This window comes from Lactuca saligna, chromosome 6 (genome assembly GCF_052625555.1).
Source record: "Lactuca saligna cultivar CGN05327 chromosome 6, ASM5262555v1, whole genome shotgun sequence".
NCBI classification, from domain to species: domain Eukaryota; kingdom Viridiplantae; phylum Streptophyta; class Magnoliopsida; order Asterales; family Asteraceae; genus Lactuca; species Lactuca saligna.
In genome coordinates, this window is record NC_136422.1 from 73,666,038 (window position 1) to 73,680,448 (window position 14,411).

General features: G+C 35.8%; 1 protein-coding gene and 1 long non-coding RNA gene across 3 annotated transcripts; one reads left to right on the plus strand and one right to left on the minus strand.

Annotated features, from left to right (window-relative positions):
* The first annotated feature begins 7,348 nt into the window (after positions 1-7,348).
* On the plus strand, positions 7,349-13,192 carry LOC144999767 (uncharacterized). 2 transcript variants are annotated; one of them, XR_013660997.1, is made up of 3 exons: positions 7,349-7,598; positions 12,493-12,580; positions 13,094-13,192. It is a non-coding gene; the product is annotated as an uncharacterized LOC144999767 (long non-coding RNA). The 2 variants fall into 2 exon arrangements; XR_013660998.1 differs by lacking the exon at positions 7,349-7,598 and adding an exon at positions 11,583-11,690.
* Positions 13,193-13,390: 198 nt separating this feature from the next.
* Positions 13,391-14,008, minus strand: LOC145002721 (secreted RxLR effector protein 161-like). Its single transcript, XM_078961933.1, has one exon. The coding sequence runs from the start codon at positions 14,006-14,008 to the stop codon at positions 13,391-13,393; it is 618 nt and encodes a 205-aa protein (XP_078818059.1).
* Between the last annotated feature and the right edge of the window lie 403 nt (positions 14,009-14,411).

Here is a 14,411-nt window from a genome sequence, read left to right on the forward strand (position 1 = left end):
TGTACACTTGCAACAAGCACTCTTTTGCGCTGGAATTGGAGGTGTGTATTTCTCAACGATAGGTTTGATAGGAGTAACAGAATTCGAAGCAACAGATTCTGAGTTCAAGGAGATGTTGGTTTGTTCAATGGGTTTCTCCTTGTTATCATCTTCTGCTACTTTACCTGCACACGAAGTAGAAACATTAGAATCTTTAACCTGAATACCTCCTGACACAAATCCAGATGGTTTTCCATATTGAAGATGTGCCTCCCTGTCAAGTTCTTCCTGTGTCATAGGGATGGATGTGTAGTTATGATTGAAAGGTGGAGGAACACTATCATACCCTATGTTTTGATTATTTTTAAATTTTACTTGGGTTTCAAATAAGGACTCGACTGTCTGACTTGACGCAGTATAATTTTTGAAACTAACATATGTTTTTCCACACTTAATTTTCAAAGTGTCAAGTTCTTCAGTTGCAGCAGCAAGTTGTCTCTTTATATACTAATAATTTTCACACTTGTTGCTATACTCTTCATGAAGCTTCCTAAAGTCTTTGGTTTTCGCTTCTAATTCAGCCTTCAGGGGTTTCTATCCTTTCCTGAGTTGATATCCTTTGTATTTTAGGTCATCGACTTCCCTTTTTAGCAAATCATTATGTTCACAAAGAAGTTTAATCGTAGTTTCACATGATTGAGAGCATGAAACGTCATTGACCGGAGTGTTTTCATAACTCATTGTTTTTCCGCATTTCAAAGCATCAAGCTCTTCAATTACATCAACAATACTAAGACGATTGAGATCTTTTGTCTTCTTGATGACAGCTACGTTCACATCCCACGATTTCGGAAGTGAATTCAGTAGCTTTTTGTTTATATCAGATTTGGTCAAGAAGATCCCAGCTATATTCATCTTAGTAATGAGTGTGGTAAATCGTTGCAGCTGAGCTTCCAGGGTTTCTCCAGGGATATAATTGAACATGTTGAAGTTTTGTCTTAACATCTCCTGATGACTCTCTTTCATGTCTTTATTTCCCTCGTTGACCTTAAAAGTCATTAAAAACACAACTAGAAGCCAAAATCAAACTTAAAAATCAAACCCTTTGACTACAAACCTCAAAAGTCAACCTTAAAAGTCAAATTTAAAAAGTCAAACTCAAAATTCAAACTTGAAAAGTCAAACTCAAAGGTTAAATTTGAAAATTTTAAAAGTTAAACGAGAAAGTCAAAGTTTAAAGTCAAATGTCAAACTTGAAAGTCAAAGTCAATTTTTTAGTAAAAAATCAAAAAATAAAAGTAAAAAAAAAATTAAACACCAATTATTATTATTATTATTATTATTATTATTATTATTATTATTATTATTATTATTATTATTATTATTATTATTATTATTATGGCTAAAATTGGAATTTAAAATGAAGGAAATTGAATTTTTGGGGCTAAAAGTGTCAATTTGCGAAATTAAGGTGCGACTGGAAGTGCTTTTGAGTTAAATTTCGAAGGAATGGAACAAAAGACTTGATAATCCAACTGGTAAGGCGCGCGTTTGGAGACCTAGAGTCTCGAGTTTGAACCCTTGCAGCCTCTAAATTTCTCCTTTATTTTTTTAATGAAGCGCGTGCAGGTGCCGCAATCCACCAAGCCGAGTCGTAAATCACCAAGCCGCAAACGTCCGAGCCGAGGCCACAATCTCTGAGCCATAAACCTCGGGCCGTGAACTCCGAGGTCGTAAACTCCGAAACCCTAGCCACCGCCGAGAAACCCTAGCCGAGAACCCTTCAATGGCCGTAAACCCTTCAAAAAGCGACGTTATTGTTAGGGTTTGTATTGTAATATGTCGAAGTATTGTTTTTGTTACGAAGGGTTGTTAATCTTCGTAAGTTGTGTCTTCTAATGTAATGTTATAATTACTAAGGCATTTTATCTAAGCTTTAATGTCTAGTCCTTAGTATTTTATTATGCTTTTGTACGCCTATAAATAGGAGTCTGTACAATGTGAGAGGTAGAGACTTTTCACACAATTTACAGAGAATTCTGTTATACTCTGTAAATCAGAAAGCATAATATGACCTGATCAAAGATTATATTTACTCTCTTGTTCATCGTGATTCTTCTTTCTTAATTCTTACATAAATTGATCTTTAAACTCGGTTACAAATCTCATCAATTGGTATCAGAGCAGGAATCCTTTCTGTGATCTGATTTTCATTAGATCAAAAAGGTTTTTGAATCCACTGTTTGATTCAAAAAATTTCCGTCCTTTTTGAATTTGAAATTTTCATCTAGATCTCAATCTAGGATTTGATTCTGCAAAATTTTTTGTTAATCGAGTGTTCTTTGTGTAATTCTGAATTGAATTATACAATTTGATTATCAAAATTCTCAAAAGTCAAGTTTCATCTTGAAGTTTTTGTCCGTACAATAATGGCGTCATTCAATCTTAATTCGATGACTTCATTTTCTCATTTACTTGGATCATCCACAAAAATTCCAATGCTTATTCCAGAATATTATGATCAATGGGCAGATCGTATGGAAGATTACTTAAACGGTTTGGATGAAGAATTATGGAAGTGTATCACAGGAGATGTTAATCAACCTGCACAAGTTCAGCCAATCGGCGTGTCTTCAAGTAGTTCAGAAGTTGATAATCAAACCGAACGTTTAAAACATCTGAAGAAGAGATGCATGAGGGAATTAAGAGGTGCATTACCTCCTGTTGTGTACAATTATGTCAGAACTTGCAAAACAGCTAAAACTCTTTTTTATCTAAAATGCAAAGAACACCCCCCCCCCCCCCCCCCCCCCCATTTTTCAGAGATCTATCTAAAAACGCAAATAAAATTGGAAAATGAGATCAAATAAGCTCCAGATCTGACAAAATTGACTGATACAATCCTTGCTCTAATACCAATTGTAAGTCCCTAATCTGCTTGTGTATCAACCAGATCCGTTTGATGGTGCGGAATCCCAATCAAACGGATGATGTCAGATCAAATAGAAGAGAAGGATAAGAAGAAGATGATGAATCTAGTATTATTTGATGATTAGAATGTAGATTCAAATACAAGATTCACGCACAACACACACTCTTTTCTCTAGACCATGCACTCTCTTCTGTTCATCAATCTCTACTCCTCACCCCTAACACCTATATATATACAAGGGGAACATGGGCCGGAGAACATGGGTCGTAAATGGGTTTATGACCGTAAACACTTATATGGCCGTAAACGCTAAGCTGTTTACGGTCCAATACATAAAAATACAATTTTCCTAGACAAATAAAGTATAAACCATATTTTTGACCCAACACCTCCGTACAAATCCAATGACATTGTTGGTATTAAGGGAAGGCTTAAAGAGGTATGAAGGTTTTTATGAGTTAAAACAAAACAGAGGACATGGGAAAAAATGGGCTAAAGTTGCAGAGTTTATTCACTTTCACAGTAAAATGAATAGAGTCTATATCACCAACGTACACTTTCACCTTTTAAACTAATCAAATGCAGAAAAATAAGGAAACTGACTCACACTACCCTCTAGAGTTGGTACTATAGCCAGCAAGGCTTAAGACTTATGCAAGCTCTAATTTAAGCAAAACTTTCTGCAATAATAATTAAAAACACATAACAAAACTTCTGTATTAAGTCAACACTCTCCCCCTAATCCAGAATTGGTCACCTGCTTAACTCCAATCCACCCCCCATCTTTTTATGCTTCACTTTACCCATAACTTTTGTAAGAATGCCTACCCTTTGTTCCTTGCTGCAAGCATGAGTCGCCTTTTGTAACATACACTTCAGTAACCTTGTTTAATTATCATGTTTCATATGATTGTTAGTTTAAAAATGAATATTATTATATATATTATATGTTGTTTTAAACGTTTAAAGTAGGTAGTTATAGTAAAATAGAATTGTAAGTGTTTAAATATATATATATATATATATATATATATATATATATATATATATATATATATATATATATATTATTTTCGGTATGGTTTTAAGCGTTGATTTCTAACGAAATAGGTTTATAATATTTGAAGTTAAACTAAGTTTAGAATCATTTGGAATGTATTAGAGGTGATAGGGAAGTCTTATGTGATTCCGATCAAAAAGTCAACTATCGGAATTAACGAAAGTATAACGTCTAAGTTGAAAATAATTAAATCTGATTTTATTGGAAGATCTTTTCTGGGATATTTTTATTGGAAGTTGTAAATTATCTCGTTAGAAACGTACAGGCGAAAACCTCATCGAAAACGGAGTTTCGAGCGAAAAGTTATGCAATTTTTAGTGTTTAGGGGTAAAACGGGTACCCAAACCGGGTCAAACCCGACCCAACTCGGGTTTTTACCCATTGAAACACGATTTTGAGTCATTTTCCTGCCATTTTCAGTTCGTCACCATCCCTATGGGAGATTTTCACATACATGATCAATCTTGATCAAGTTTTGAAGATTAAATCAAGATTTTGAGTGTTCTTGAAGTATCAAGTCTAGTAATCAAGGTATGAACTCTTAATTTTTGGATTAACCCTTGTAATTAGTGAGTTATTAAGAGATTAGGGTTTGATCAAAGTGGGTTTACCACTGATTTAATGAAATTAGGCATGAGTTTATGTTATTAACCTAGAATCTTAAATGGAAATCAAGTAACTACATGTAAACTTGAGAATTAATCATATGGTTTAAGAGTAATTAGTGAAAATTAATAATGAAACCCATGGTTTATACTTGAATTAGAATGGATTACTAAAATATTCAGTGTTATCATTGTAAAAGAAGAACTTGATGATATTGATCATGAGGTTTGATCATGTAAAGGGTAAAATGAAATTATAAAGGGTATAATTGTCCTGTTTTTGTAAAAATCACCAAAACTTATAGAAAAATCGTATGGAGATGTGCTATATATCCCTGGAAATCTGAGAATGTCTACTTTGATTTTTGTTTTAAAACCAAAATCTAATTCCGGACTTAAAATGGGTGAAAACAGCTATATGTTCAGTGCAGTAAGGCTGAATTTTGACAGCTTTGGAACATTTTGACAGCTTTAGGATGCTGTTTTGTAAAATTCATAGTAAATTATAGAAAAATCATAAAAATGTGAGGTCAGTGGCATTAGAAAGATATAAGAGTCTATTTTGTTAATATGTATAATTTATTAGTTATTTTGACATTTAATAAGGGTAAAACAGATCTGCAAGTGACAGCTATACAAAGAACAAAAACTAAAATTTCTAAATTGAAAACAACATAACTTGAGAGTAGTTGAGTAATTGCTTATGAAATTTTAAATATGAACTCCAGGGGTATAATTGAAGGTTTTAGAGGCCTGAGGATGGTGTAATTTCATAAGAAAAAGAGGAATTTTATCGCAACATTCGGTTACAGCACAGTGAGTTCAATATAGGGACAATTGTATGTTATGTGTTATATGTGCAATGTGCTTTCTTGTGTTATTGATCTAAGTGGTTATTACTTGATATTGATTTTGATGCCTTTGGCCACGTAGAGCATGACTCGTATCACTTTGGTATTGGCTTTGTGCCTTTGACCATGTAGAGCATGACTCGTATCACTTTGGTATTGGCTTCGGGCTAGGTAGGGCTGAAAGCCTGTATATTCTAGCAACATGATTAAAAGGGATTGTGTTTTATGTGCCTCTTGGGCTGGAATTTATGATGCTTATGATCCTAAATTATTGTGTCTTAATTATTGTAATCCCTTGAATCTAACCGTTTATTGATTTGGAAAGTCCTTCATTTGATACACATATAAGCCTTTGTTGTCCTTTGTTTCTTTTTGTTCCTGTCATATTGTTATGTATATGGCATAGCGTTATATTGTATCTATTTTTGAACTCACTAAGTGACGCCCACTTATCCCTTTTAGTGTTTAACTATTTCAGGTGATAAGCATCCAGAGTAAACAGGCTTTGTTGGAGGACTTAGAGTAGTTGACACTACTACGTTTTTACTTGGTATACATATATGTATATGGATTATAAATTCCTGGGTAGTTATGTATTTATACAACTAGTTATGAAACTTTGTAAAAACCCTTTTTGTTGGTTTGTATCCATGCTTTTGTATTTAGACCACTAGTGTGAATTATAATTATGAATATGCATGTAGCATGTTTGGCTTTATGGTAATTTTAGTGAATGGGGTCTTACAATTATGGTATCAGAGCACTGGTTTAAGCGAACTAAATACCACGAATTGGTATTTAGACTTAAACTGTTGGAAGTTCAATATATGAACAAATTTATTGTCCGTATATGGATACAAACCATAGGAAAGACTTAAGTGGGGTGTTGGGTAATGATAAATCCTTATATTCTTACGTGTTATGTTACTCCAAATTTTTCAGAGCAATGGCTGAGCAGGAGGGTAGTCATACACCAGATGTGGGTGGAGATCTTCATCTTAATGAGGGAGATACTCCAATATCCCCTCGTGAGGAGCGACTTTTGGATAAACTTACTGGTGTTATTCGACAAACTCTCGAACAACACAAAAGGGATAGTGATAAGGGTAAAGAGAAAGCCACCGGAGAGTCTTCAAGAGAGAAAGCGAAACGTCCCTCATTTAAAACTTTCAAGAGTAGTGGTGCTACAGAGTTTTCAGGTGTCCTTGATCCCATTGTTGTTCTTACCTGGATCCAGAACACAGAAAAAGTATTTCGTATCTCCCATGTGGTTAATGAAGACAAGTTTAACTATGCTTCTGCAATGCTCATTGGAGAAGCCTTAGTCTGGTGGGAAGCGACATTTGAAGCTCTTAACGAGTATGACAAGGAGAATTTATCTTGGGAGATGTTTAAAATCCGCTTTCTAGGAAAATATTGTCCTCTAGATATGAGGAGAAGACTGGAGAAGGAGTTCCTCGAACTTAAGCAAGGAGGAATGACTGTGACCGAATATGAAACTCAATTCAATCAAAAGGCACGGTTTGCTGCGAAGTATATCCCGACTGAAGACGATAAAAGTCAGTTATTCATGGAAGGGTTACGGTATGAAATCCGTGATTTCGTGATCAATCGGGATATTCTATCATTCGATAAAGCTGTTGAGTATGCCCGAAAGCGCGAGCATGACTTAGAGATACGTGGTGCCACTATTTCTGTCCCGAAGCATCCACGTGTTGATCGAACTGTTTCTGTTTCAACTAATCCATCGGGTCGATCTGCTCGATCTGATCTTAGCACAAAAGTACAATCTCAGAGCGCCTTTCGTGGTCGCGGTCGGCCACAATCTTTTTCTCTTCAGTCGAGAGCTCCACCACCATGCCAGAAATGTGGAAAGAGCCACCAGGGTCAATGCAGGGTAGGAAAAGGACCGGTGATTTGCTATGGATGCGGAGAAACAGGTCATATGAAGCCCGTTTGCCCGATGAGGAATGTTACATGTTATGCTTGCGGTGTTACTGGCCACAGAAAGCGTTTCTGCCCAACTCTTACCAGCCAAATGGTGAGAAGTCAAGCTTCCGTTCAACAACCAGTGGGTACTTCAACCCAAAAGGAGGATGTGCCAAAGGCTAAAGGCCGTGCATTCCAGATTACCCCAGAGGAGGCACGCGAGGACCCGAATGTTGTGACTGGTACATTTCTCGTCAATTCTAGACCTGCTCACATCTTATTTGATTCTGGTGCCTCAGATTCTTTTGTGTCTCGTGAATTTGCGCGTTCTTTTCAAATTGCTTGTTATGCACTCGCCCAACCATTTCATGTAGATACCGCGGGAAGTGTATCATTACTTGTTGATAAAGTCTATAGAGATTGTGTCATAGAAATTGAAGGTTATAATTTTCTTGCCAATTTGATTCCTATCTCCCTACCCAACTTTGATATCATTCTCGGCATGGACTGGTTGTCAAAGAACCGTGCAGAACTCTTGTGCTATGAAAAGATAGTACGCATTCCTATTGAAGGGGAGAATCCTATTTATGTCTATGGTGAACAAAGAATCTTCAAAATAATCTCTTTCCTTAAAGCTCGTAAATTCATATCGAAGGGGTGTTCTATCTATCTGGCCTACTCAGTTGATGTCTCAAAAGAGGAGAAGAAAACGGTAAATGATGTTCATGTTGTTAACGAATATCCTGATGTTTTCCCTGATGACTTGCCTGCCCTTCCTCCGGATAGGCAAGTAGAATTCCGAATTGACCTTGTGCCTGGTGCTGCTCCGATTGCAAAGACTCCTTATCGTCTCGCGCCAACAGAGATGAAAGAAATGATGATCCAACTGCAGGAATTACTTGACAAAGGCTTTATCCGACCGAGTACTTCTCCCTGGGGTGCTCCTGTATTGTTTGTCAAGAAGAAGGATGGATCGATGCGGATGTGCATTGATTATCGTGAGCTGAATAAGGTGACTATCAAAAACAAGTACCCACTACCTCGCATTGATGATTTATTTGATCAACTTCAGGGTGTTAGCTATTTCTCGAAGATTGATTTGAGATCTGGATATCATCAGTTGAAAGTTCACGAGCAGGATGTGCCGAAGACTGCTTTTCGTACTCGATATGGGCATTATGAATTCCTTGTTATGCCGTTTGGTTTAACAAATGCTCCTGCTGTATTCATGGATATGATGAATCGGGTATGTCGCCCAATGCTCGATAAATCAGTCATCGTATTCATTGACGATATTCTAATCTATTCCAAGTCTGAATCTGATCATGCCATTCATATTCGTGCGGTGTTAGAACTTCTTCGAAAGGAGAAACTATATGCTAAATTCTCGAAATGTGAATTCTGGCTTCGCCAAGTTCAATTTCTTGGCCATGTTATTTCTAGTGATGGTGTATCTGTAGATCCTATCAAAATCGAAGCCATTCAAAATTGGGAAGTGCCCCGTAATGCTTCCGAAATTCGTAGTTTCTTGGGTCTCACGGGATATTACCGGAGATTCATTAAAGACTTTTCTCGTATAGCCATACCGCTCACGAGTCTTACAAGGAAGGAAGTAAAGTTTGAATGGGGTGAAGCCCAAGAAAAAGCTTTCTCAACTCTAAAAGATCTTTTGACTCATGCTCCAATCTTATCACTCCCAGAAGGTGATGATGATTTCTCCGTATACAGCGATGCTTCAAGATTGGGACTCGGTTGTGTGTTGATGCAACATGGCAAAGTGATAGCCTATGCCTCAAGACAACTGAAAGATTATGAAAAGAATTATCCCACTCATGATCTCGAACTCGCTGCAGTGGTATTTGCCCTAAAACTTTGGAGGCATTATCTTTTTGGTACAAAATGCCAATTATTTACTGACCACAAAAGTCTCAAGTACATATTCAGTCAGCAAACTTTGAATATGAGACAACAACGAGCCATGGAGCTGATCAAAGATTATGACTGTGAAATCCTATATCATCCTGGAAAAGCCAATGTAGTTGCCGATGCACTTAGCAGAAAAATTTATCGTAATAGTATGTGTTATGCTATTACTCATACCACAGTAAAATTCACTATTCTAGATGAACTAAAGAAATGGCAAGAAGAGGCCCTAAAGCCAGAAAATGTGAAGAAAGAAGGGATGATACATTATAATGATGCTTTACTTGATGATCCGCGAGGATTAAAAGTATTCAAGAATCGGCTATGGATTCCAAAGATTGGTGGATTAAGACAGAAGATTTTAGATGAAGCCCATAAATCTAAACTTTCAATACATCCTGGTACAAGTAAAATGTACTATGATGTAAGAGCTGATTATTGGTGGCCTGGATTAAAGAGAGACATTGGAAGATATGTACAGGAATGCTTAGTATGCTTACAAGTCAAAGCAGAGCACCAAAATCCTTATGGAACCCCAGAAAGTCTTAGTGTTCCTGTATGGAAATGGGAAGAACTGTCCATGGATTTTATTACCAAATTTCCAAAGACTGCTAGACAACATGATAGCATTTGGGTAATTGTCGATCGCCTGACTAAAAGCGCTCATTTTCTTGCCATGCGTGAAACGGATCCAATGGAGAAATACGCACAAGTATACTTGGATGAAATTGTTGCAAGACACGGTGTGCCATTAAAGATCATTTCCGATCGTGATACTCGCTTCACTTCTCACTTTTGGGCAAGTATGCAACGTGAAATGGGATCTCGAGTTGCTCTCAGCACAGCTTATCATCCCCAGACAGATGGTCAGACAGAGAGAACAATCCAAACCGTAGAAGATATGCTTCGTGCATGTGTCTTGGAGTTCGGTGGTAACTGGGATAAATACTTACCTCTTGTTGAATTTTCGTATAATAACAGTTACCACGCTTCAATCAAAATGCCACCATATGAAGCATTATATGGTCGCAAATGTCGTACACCATTGTGTTGGCGAGACATAGGACAAAAGATCCTTGGAGGCCCTGAAATGATTCAAGACACCACCGACAAGATTCAAATTGTACGAGAAAGAATGAAAGCGGCCCAGGATCGACAGAAGTCCTATACAGAAAAGAGGAGATGACCCATAGAATTCCAGGTGGGTGATTTCGTAATGCTAAAAGTATCCCCGTGGAAAGGCATTATGCGATTTGGGAAGAAAGGAAAACTAAGTCCTAGATTTGTTGGTCCTTTCAAAATCATCCAGAGAGTTGGTAAACAAGCATACCGCTTGGAATTGCCGGAAGATTTGGTAGGTATTCATGATGTGTTTCATGTGAGCTATCTACGCAAATGCTTGAGCATCTATGATGAGACAGTTCCATTATCCGAGGTGAAATTGGATAATAAGTTAAGATATGTAGAAGAACCTGAAGAGATTATAAATGAGAGAACGGTTGATCTGCGTAATAAAGAAGTGGAGTTAGTGCTTGTCAAGTGGAAACATCATCGAGGCCCAAATTATACTTGGGAAAATAAGAATGATATAAGAGAAAAATATCCCCGCTTGTTTAAATCGTCGTGATTTCGGGGACGAAATCCTCAAAAGGAGGAGGTATTTGTAACATACACTTCAGTAACCTTGTTTAATTATCATGTTTCATATGATTGTTAGTTTAAAAATGAATATTATTATATATATTATATGTTGTTTTAAACGTTTAAAGTAGGTAGTTATAGTAAAATAGAATTGTAAGTGTTTAAATATATATATATATATATATATATATATATATATATATATATATATATATATATATATATATATATATATATATATATATATTATTTTCGGTATGGTTTTAAGCGTTGATTTCTAACGAAATAGGTTTATAATATTTGAAGTTAAACTAAGTTTAGAATCATTTGGAATGTATTAGAGGTGATAGGGAAGTCTTATGTGATTCCGATCAAAAAGTCAACTATCGGAATTAACGAAAGTATAACGTCTAAGTTGAAAATAATTAAATCTGATTTTATTGGAAGATCTTTTCTGGGATATTTTTATTGGAAGTTGTAAATTATCTCGTTAGAAACGTACAGGCGAAAACCTCATCGAAAACGGAGTTTCGAGCGAAAAGTTATGCAATTTTTAGTGTTTAGGGGTAAAACGGGTACCCAAACCGGGTCAAACCCGACCCAACTCGGGTTTTTACCCATTGAAACACGATTTTGAGTCATTTTCCTGCCATTTTCAGTTCGTCACCATCCCTATGGGAGATTTTCACATACATGATCAATCTTGATCAAGTTTTGAAGATTAAATCAAGATTTTGAGTGTTCTTGAAGTATCAAGTCTAGTAATCAAGGTATGAACTCTTAATTTTTGGATTAACCCTTGTAATTAGTGAGTTATTAAGAGATTAGGGTTTGATCAAAGTGGGTTTACCACTGATTTAATGAAATTAGGCATGAGTTTATGTTATTAACCTAGAATCTTAAATGGAAATCAAGTAACTACATGTAAACTTGAGAATTAATCATATGGTTTAAGAGTAATTAGTGAAAATTAATAATGAAACCCATGGTTTATACTTGAATTAGAATGGATTACTAAAATATTCAGTGTTATCATTGTAAAAGAAGAACTTGATGATATTGATCATGAGGTTTGATCATGTAAAGGGTAAAATGAAATTATAAAGGGTATAATTGTCCTGTTTTTGTAAAAATCACCAAAACTTATAGAAAAATCGTATGGAGATGTGCTATATATCCCTGGAAATCTGAGAATGTCTACTTTGATTTTTGTTTTAAAACCAAAATCTAATTCCGGACTTAAAATGGGTGAAAACAGCTATATGTTCAGTGCAGTAAGGCTGAATTTTGACAGCTTTGGAACATTTTGACAGCTTTAGGATGCTGTTTTGTAAAATTCATAGTAAATTATAGAAAAATCATAAAAATGTGAGGTCAGTGGCATTAGAAAGATATAAGAGTCTATTTTGTTAATATGTATAATTTATTAGTTATTTTGACATTTAATAAGGGTAAAACAGATCTGCAAGTGACAGCTATACAAAGAACAAAAACTAAAATTTCTAAATTGAAAACAACATAACTTGAGAGTAGTTGAGTAATTGCTTATGAAATTTTAAATATGAACTCCAGGGGTATAATTGAAGGTTTTAGAGGCCTGAGGATGGTGTAATTTCATCAGAAAAAGAGGAATTTTATCGCAACATTCGGTTACAGCACAGTGAGTTCAATATAGGGACAATTGTATGTTATGTGTTATATGTGCAATGTGTTTTCTTGTGTTATTGATCTAAGTGGTTATTACTTGATATTGATTTTGATGCCTTTGGCCACGTAGAGCATGACTCGTATCACTTTGGTATTGGCTTTGTGCCTTTGACCATGTAGAGCATGACTCGTATCACTTTGGTATTGGCTTCGGGCTAGGTAGGGCTGAAAGCCTGTATATTCTAGCAACATGATTAAAAGGGATTGTGTTTTATGTGCCTCTTGGGCTGGAATTTATGATGCTTATGATCCTAAATTATTGTGTCTTAATTATTGTAATCCCTTGAATCTAACCGTTTATTGATTTGGAAAGTCCTTCATTTGATACACATATAAGCCTTTGTTGTCCTTTGTTTCTTTTTGTTCCTGTCATATTGTTATGTATATGGCATAGCGTTATATTGTATCTATTTTTGAACTCACTAAGTGACGCCCACTTATCCCTTTTAGTGTTTAACTATTTCAGGTGATAAGCATCCAGAGTAAACAGGCTTTGTTGGAGGACTTAGAGTAGTTGACACTACTACGTTTTTACTTGGTATACATATATGTATATGGATTATAAATTCCTAGGTAGTTATGTATTTATACAACTAGTTATGAAACTTTGTAAAAACCCTTTTAGTTGGTTTGTATCCATGCTTTTGTATTTAGACCACTAGTGTGAATTATAATTATGAATATGCATGTAGCATGTTTGGCTTTATGGTAATTTTAGTGAATGGGGTCTTTCACCTTTACTTCATTATTTTCCATACACTCTCTAATGAAATGGAATCTTGTGTCGATGTGCTTGCTTCTCCCATGAAATACCGGGTCTTTTCATTAGGTCTAAGGCTAACTTGTTATCAATGTGCAGAATTGCAGGTCCTATTGTTTGTATGGTTATCTCAGTGAGTAGGTGCCTTATCCAAATAACTTGACATGTTCCCATGGTGGCTACCATAAACTCCGCTTCACACAAGGATAGAGCCACAATCCATTGTTTTTGAGATACCAATGTAACTAGATTATCATTGATGTAGAATACCATACCACCACTACTTTTACAATCATCTACATCCATCGCCAAATCACTATCTATATAGCCATCAATCTTGATTTCTTTCTTACCTTTTGAATAGAGAAAATCATAATTTAAGGTTCCTTTCACATACCTTATGATACCCTTTACTAACTGGAGGTGTTTTTCAGTTGGTTTTTCCATGAATCTACTGACGACACCAACTACAAACGATAGATCAGGATGGGTATGTGTTAAGTACCGCAAGCTTCCCACAATGCTCCTGTACTTAGTTTGGTTGACAAGCTCACCATCTTCATCTTTTCTTAGTTGTACTTTCTGACCAACTGGGTACTGGGTGGGGTTGCAGTCTTCCATTCTTGTTTTCGCTAGAATATTTCTTTCATATGCCTCCTGCTTTAAGTGTTGGGTTTTAGTTCAAAAATAGTTTCATAAAGTAGAAAATATGGCAAACAGAAGACTTAAATTTTCAAAATAACATAAACATTTTATACCCACCAAGGATCATCTTGCAAGTTATAAAGATTAAAACACCAACCATAGAAAGGATGAAGAAACAACAACCTTTGTTGTTTTTTGGATCCTCTTGGGATGTAACAGCCAAAATTCAAAGGAAAATTTTCATTAAATAATTAATAATATCAACCAAATTTGTTTCCAAATATCCCATTACATAACTACATTGTTTAAAAGATCAGAGTATTCAAATACTGACTATAGAAACACTGGGGAGTGCACGTTGCGCCATCAAGTCGGGCCC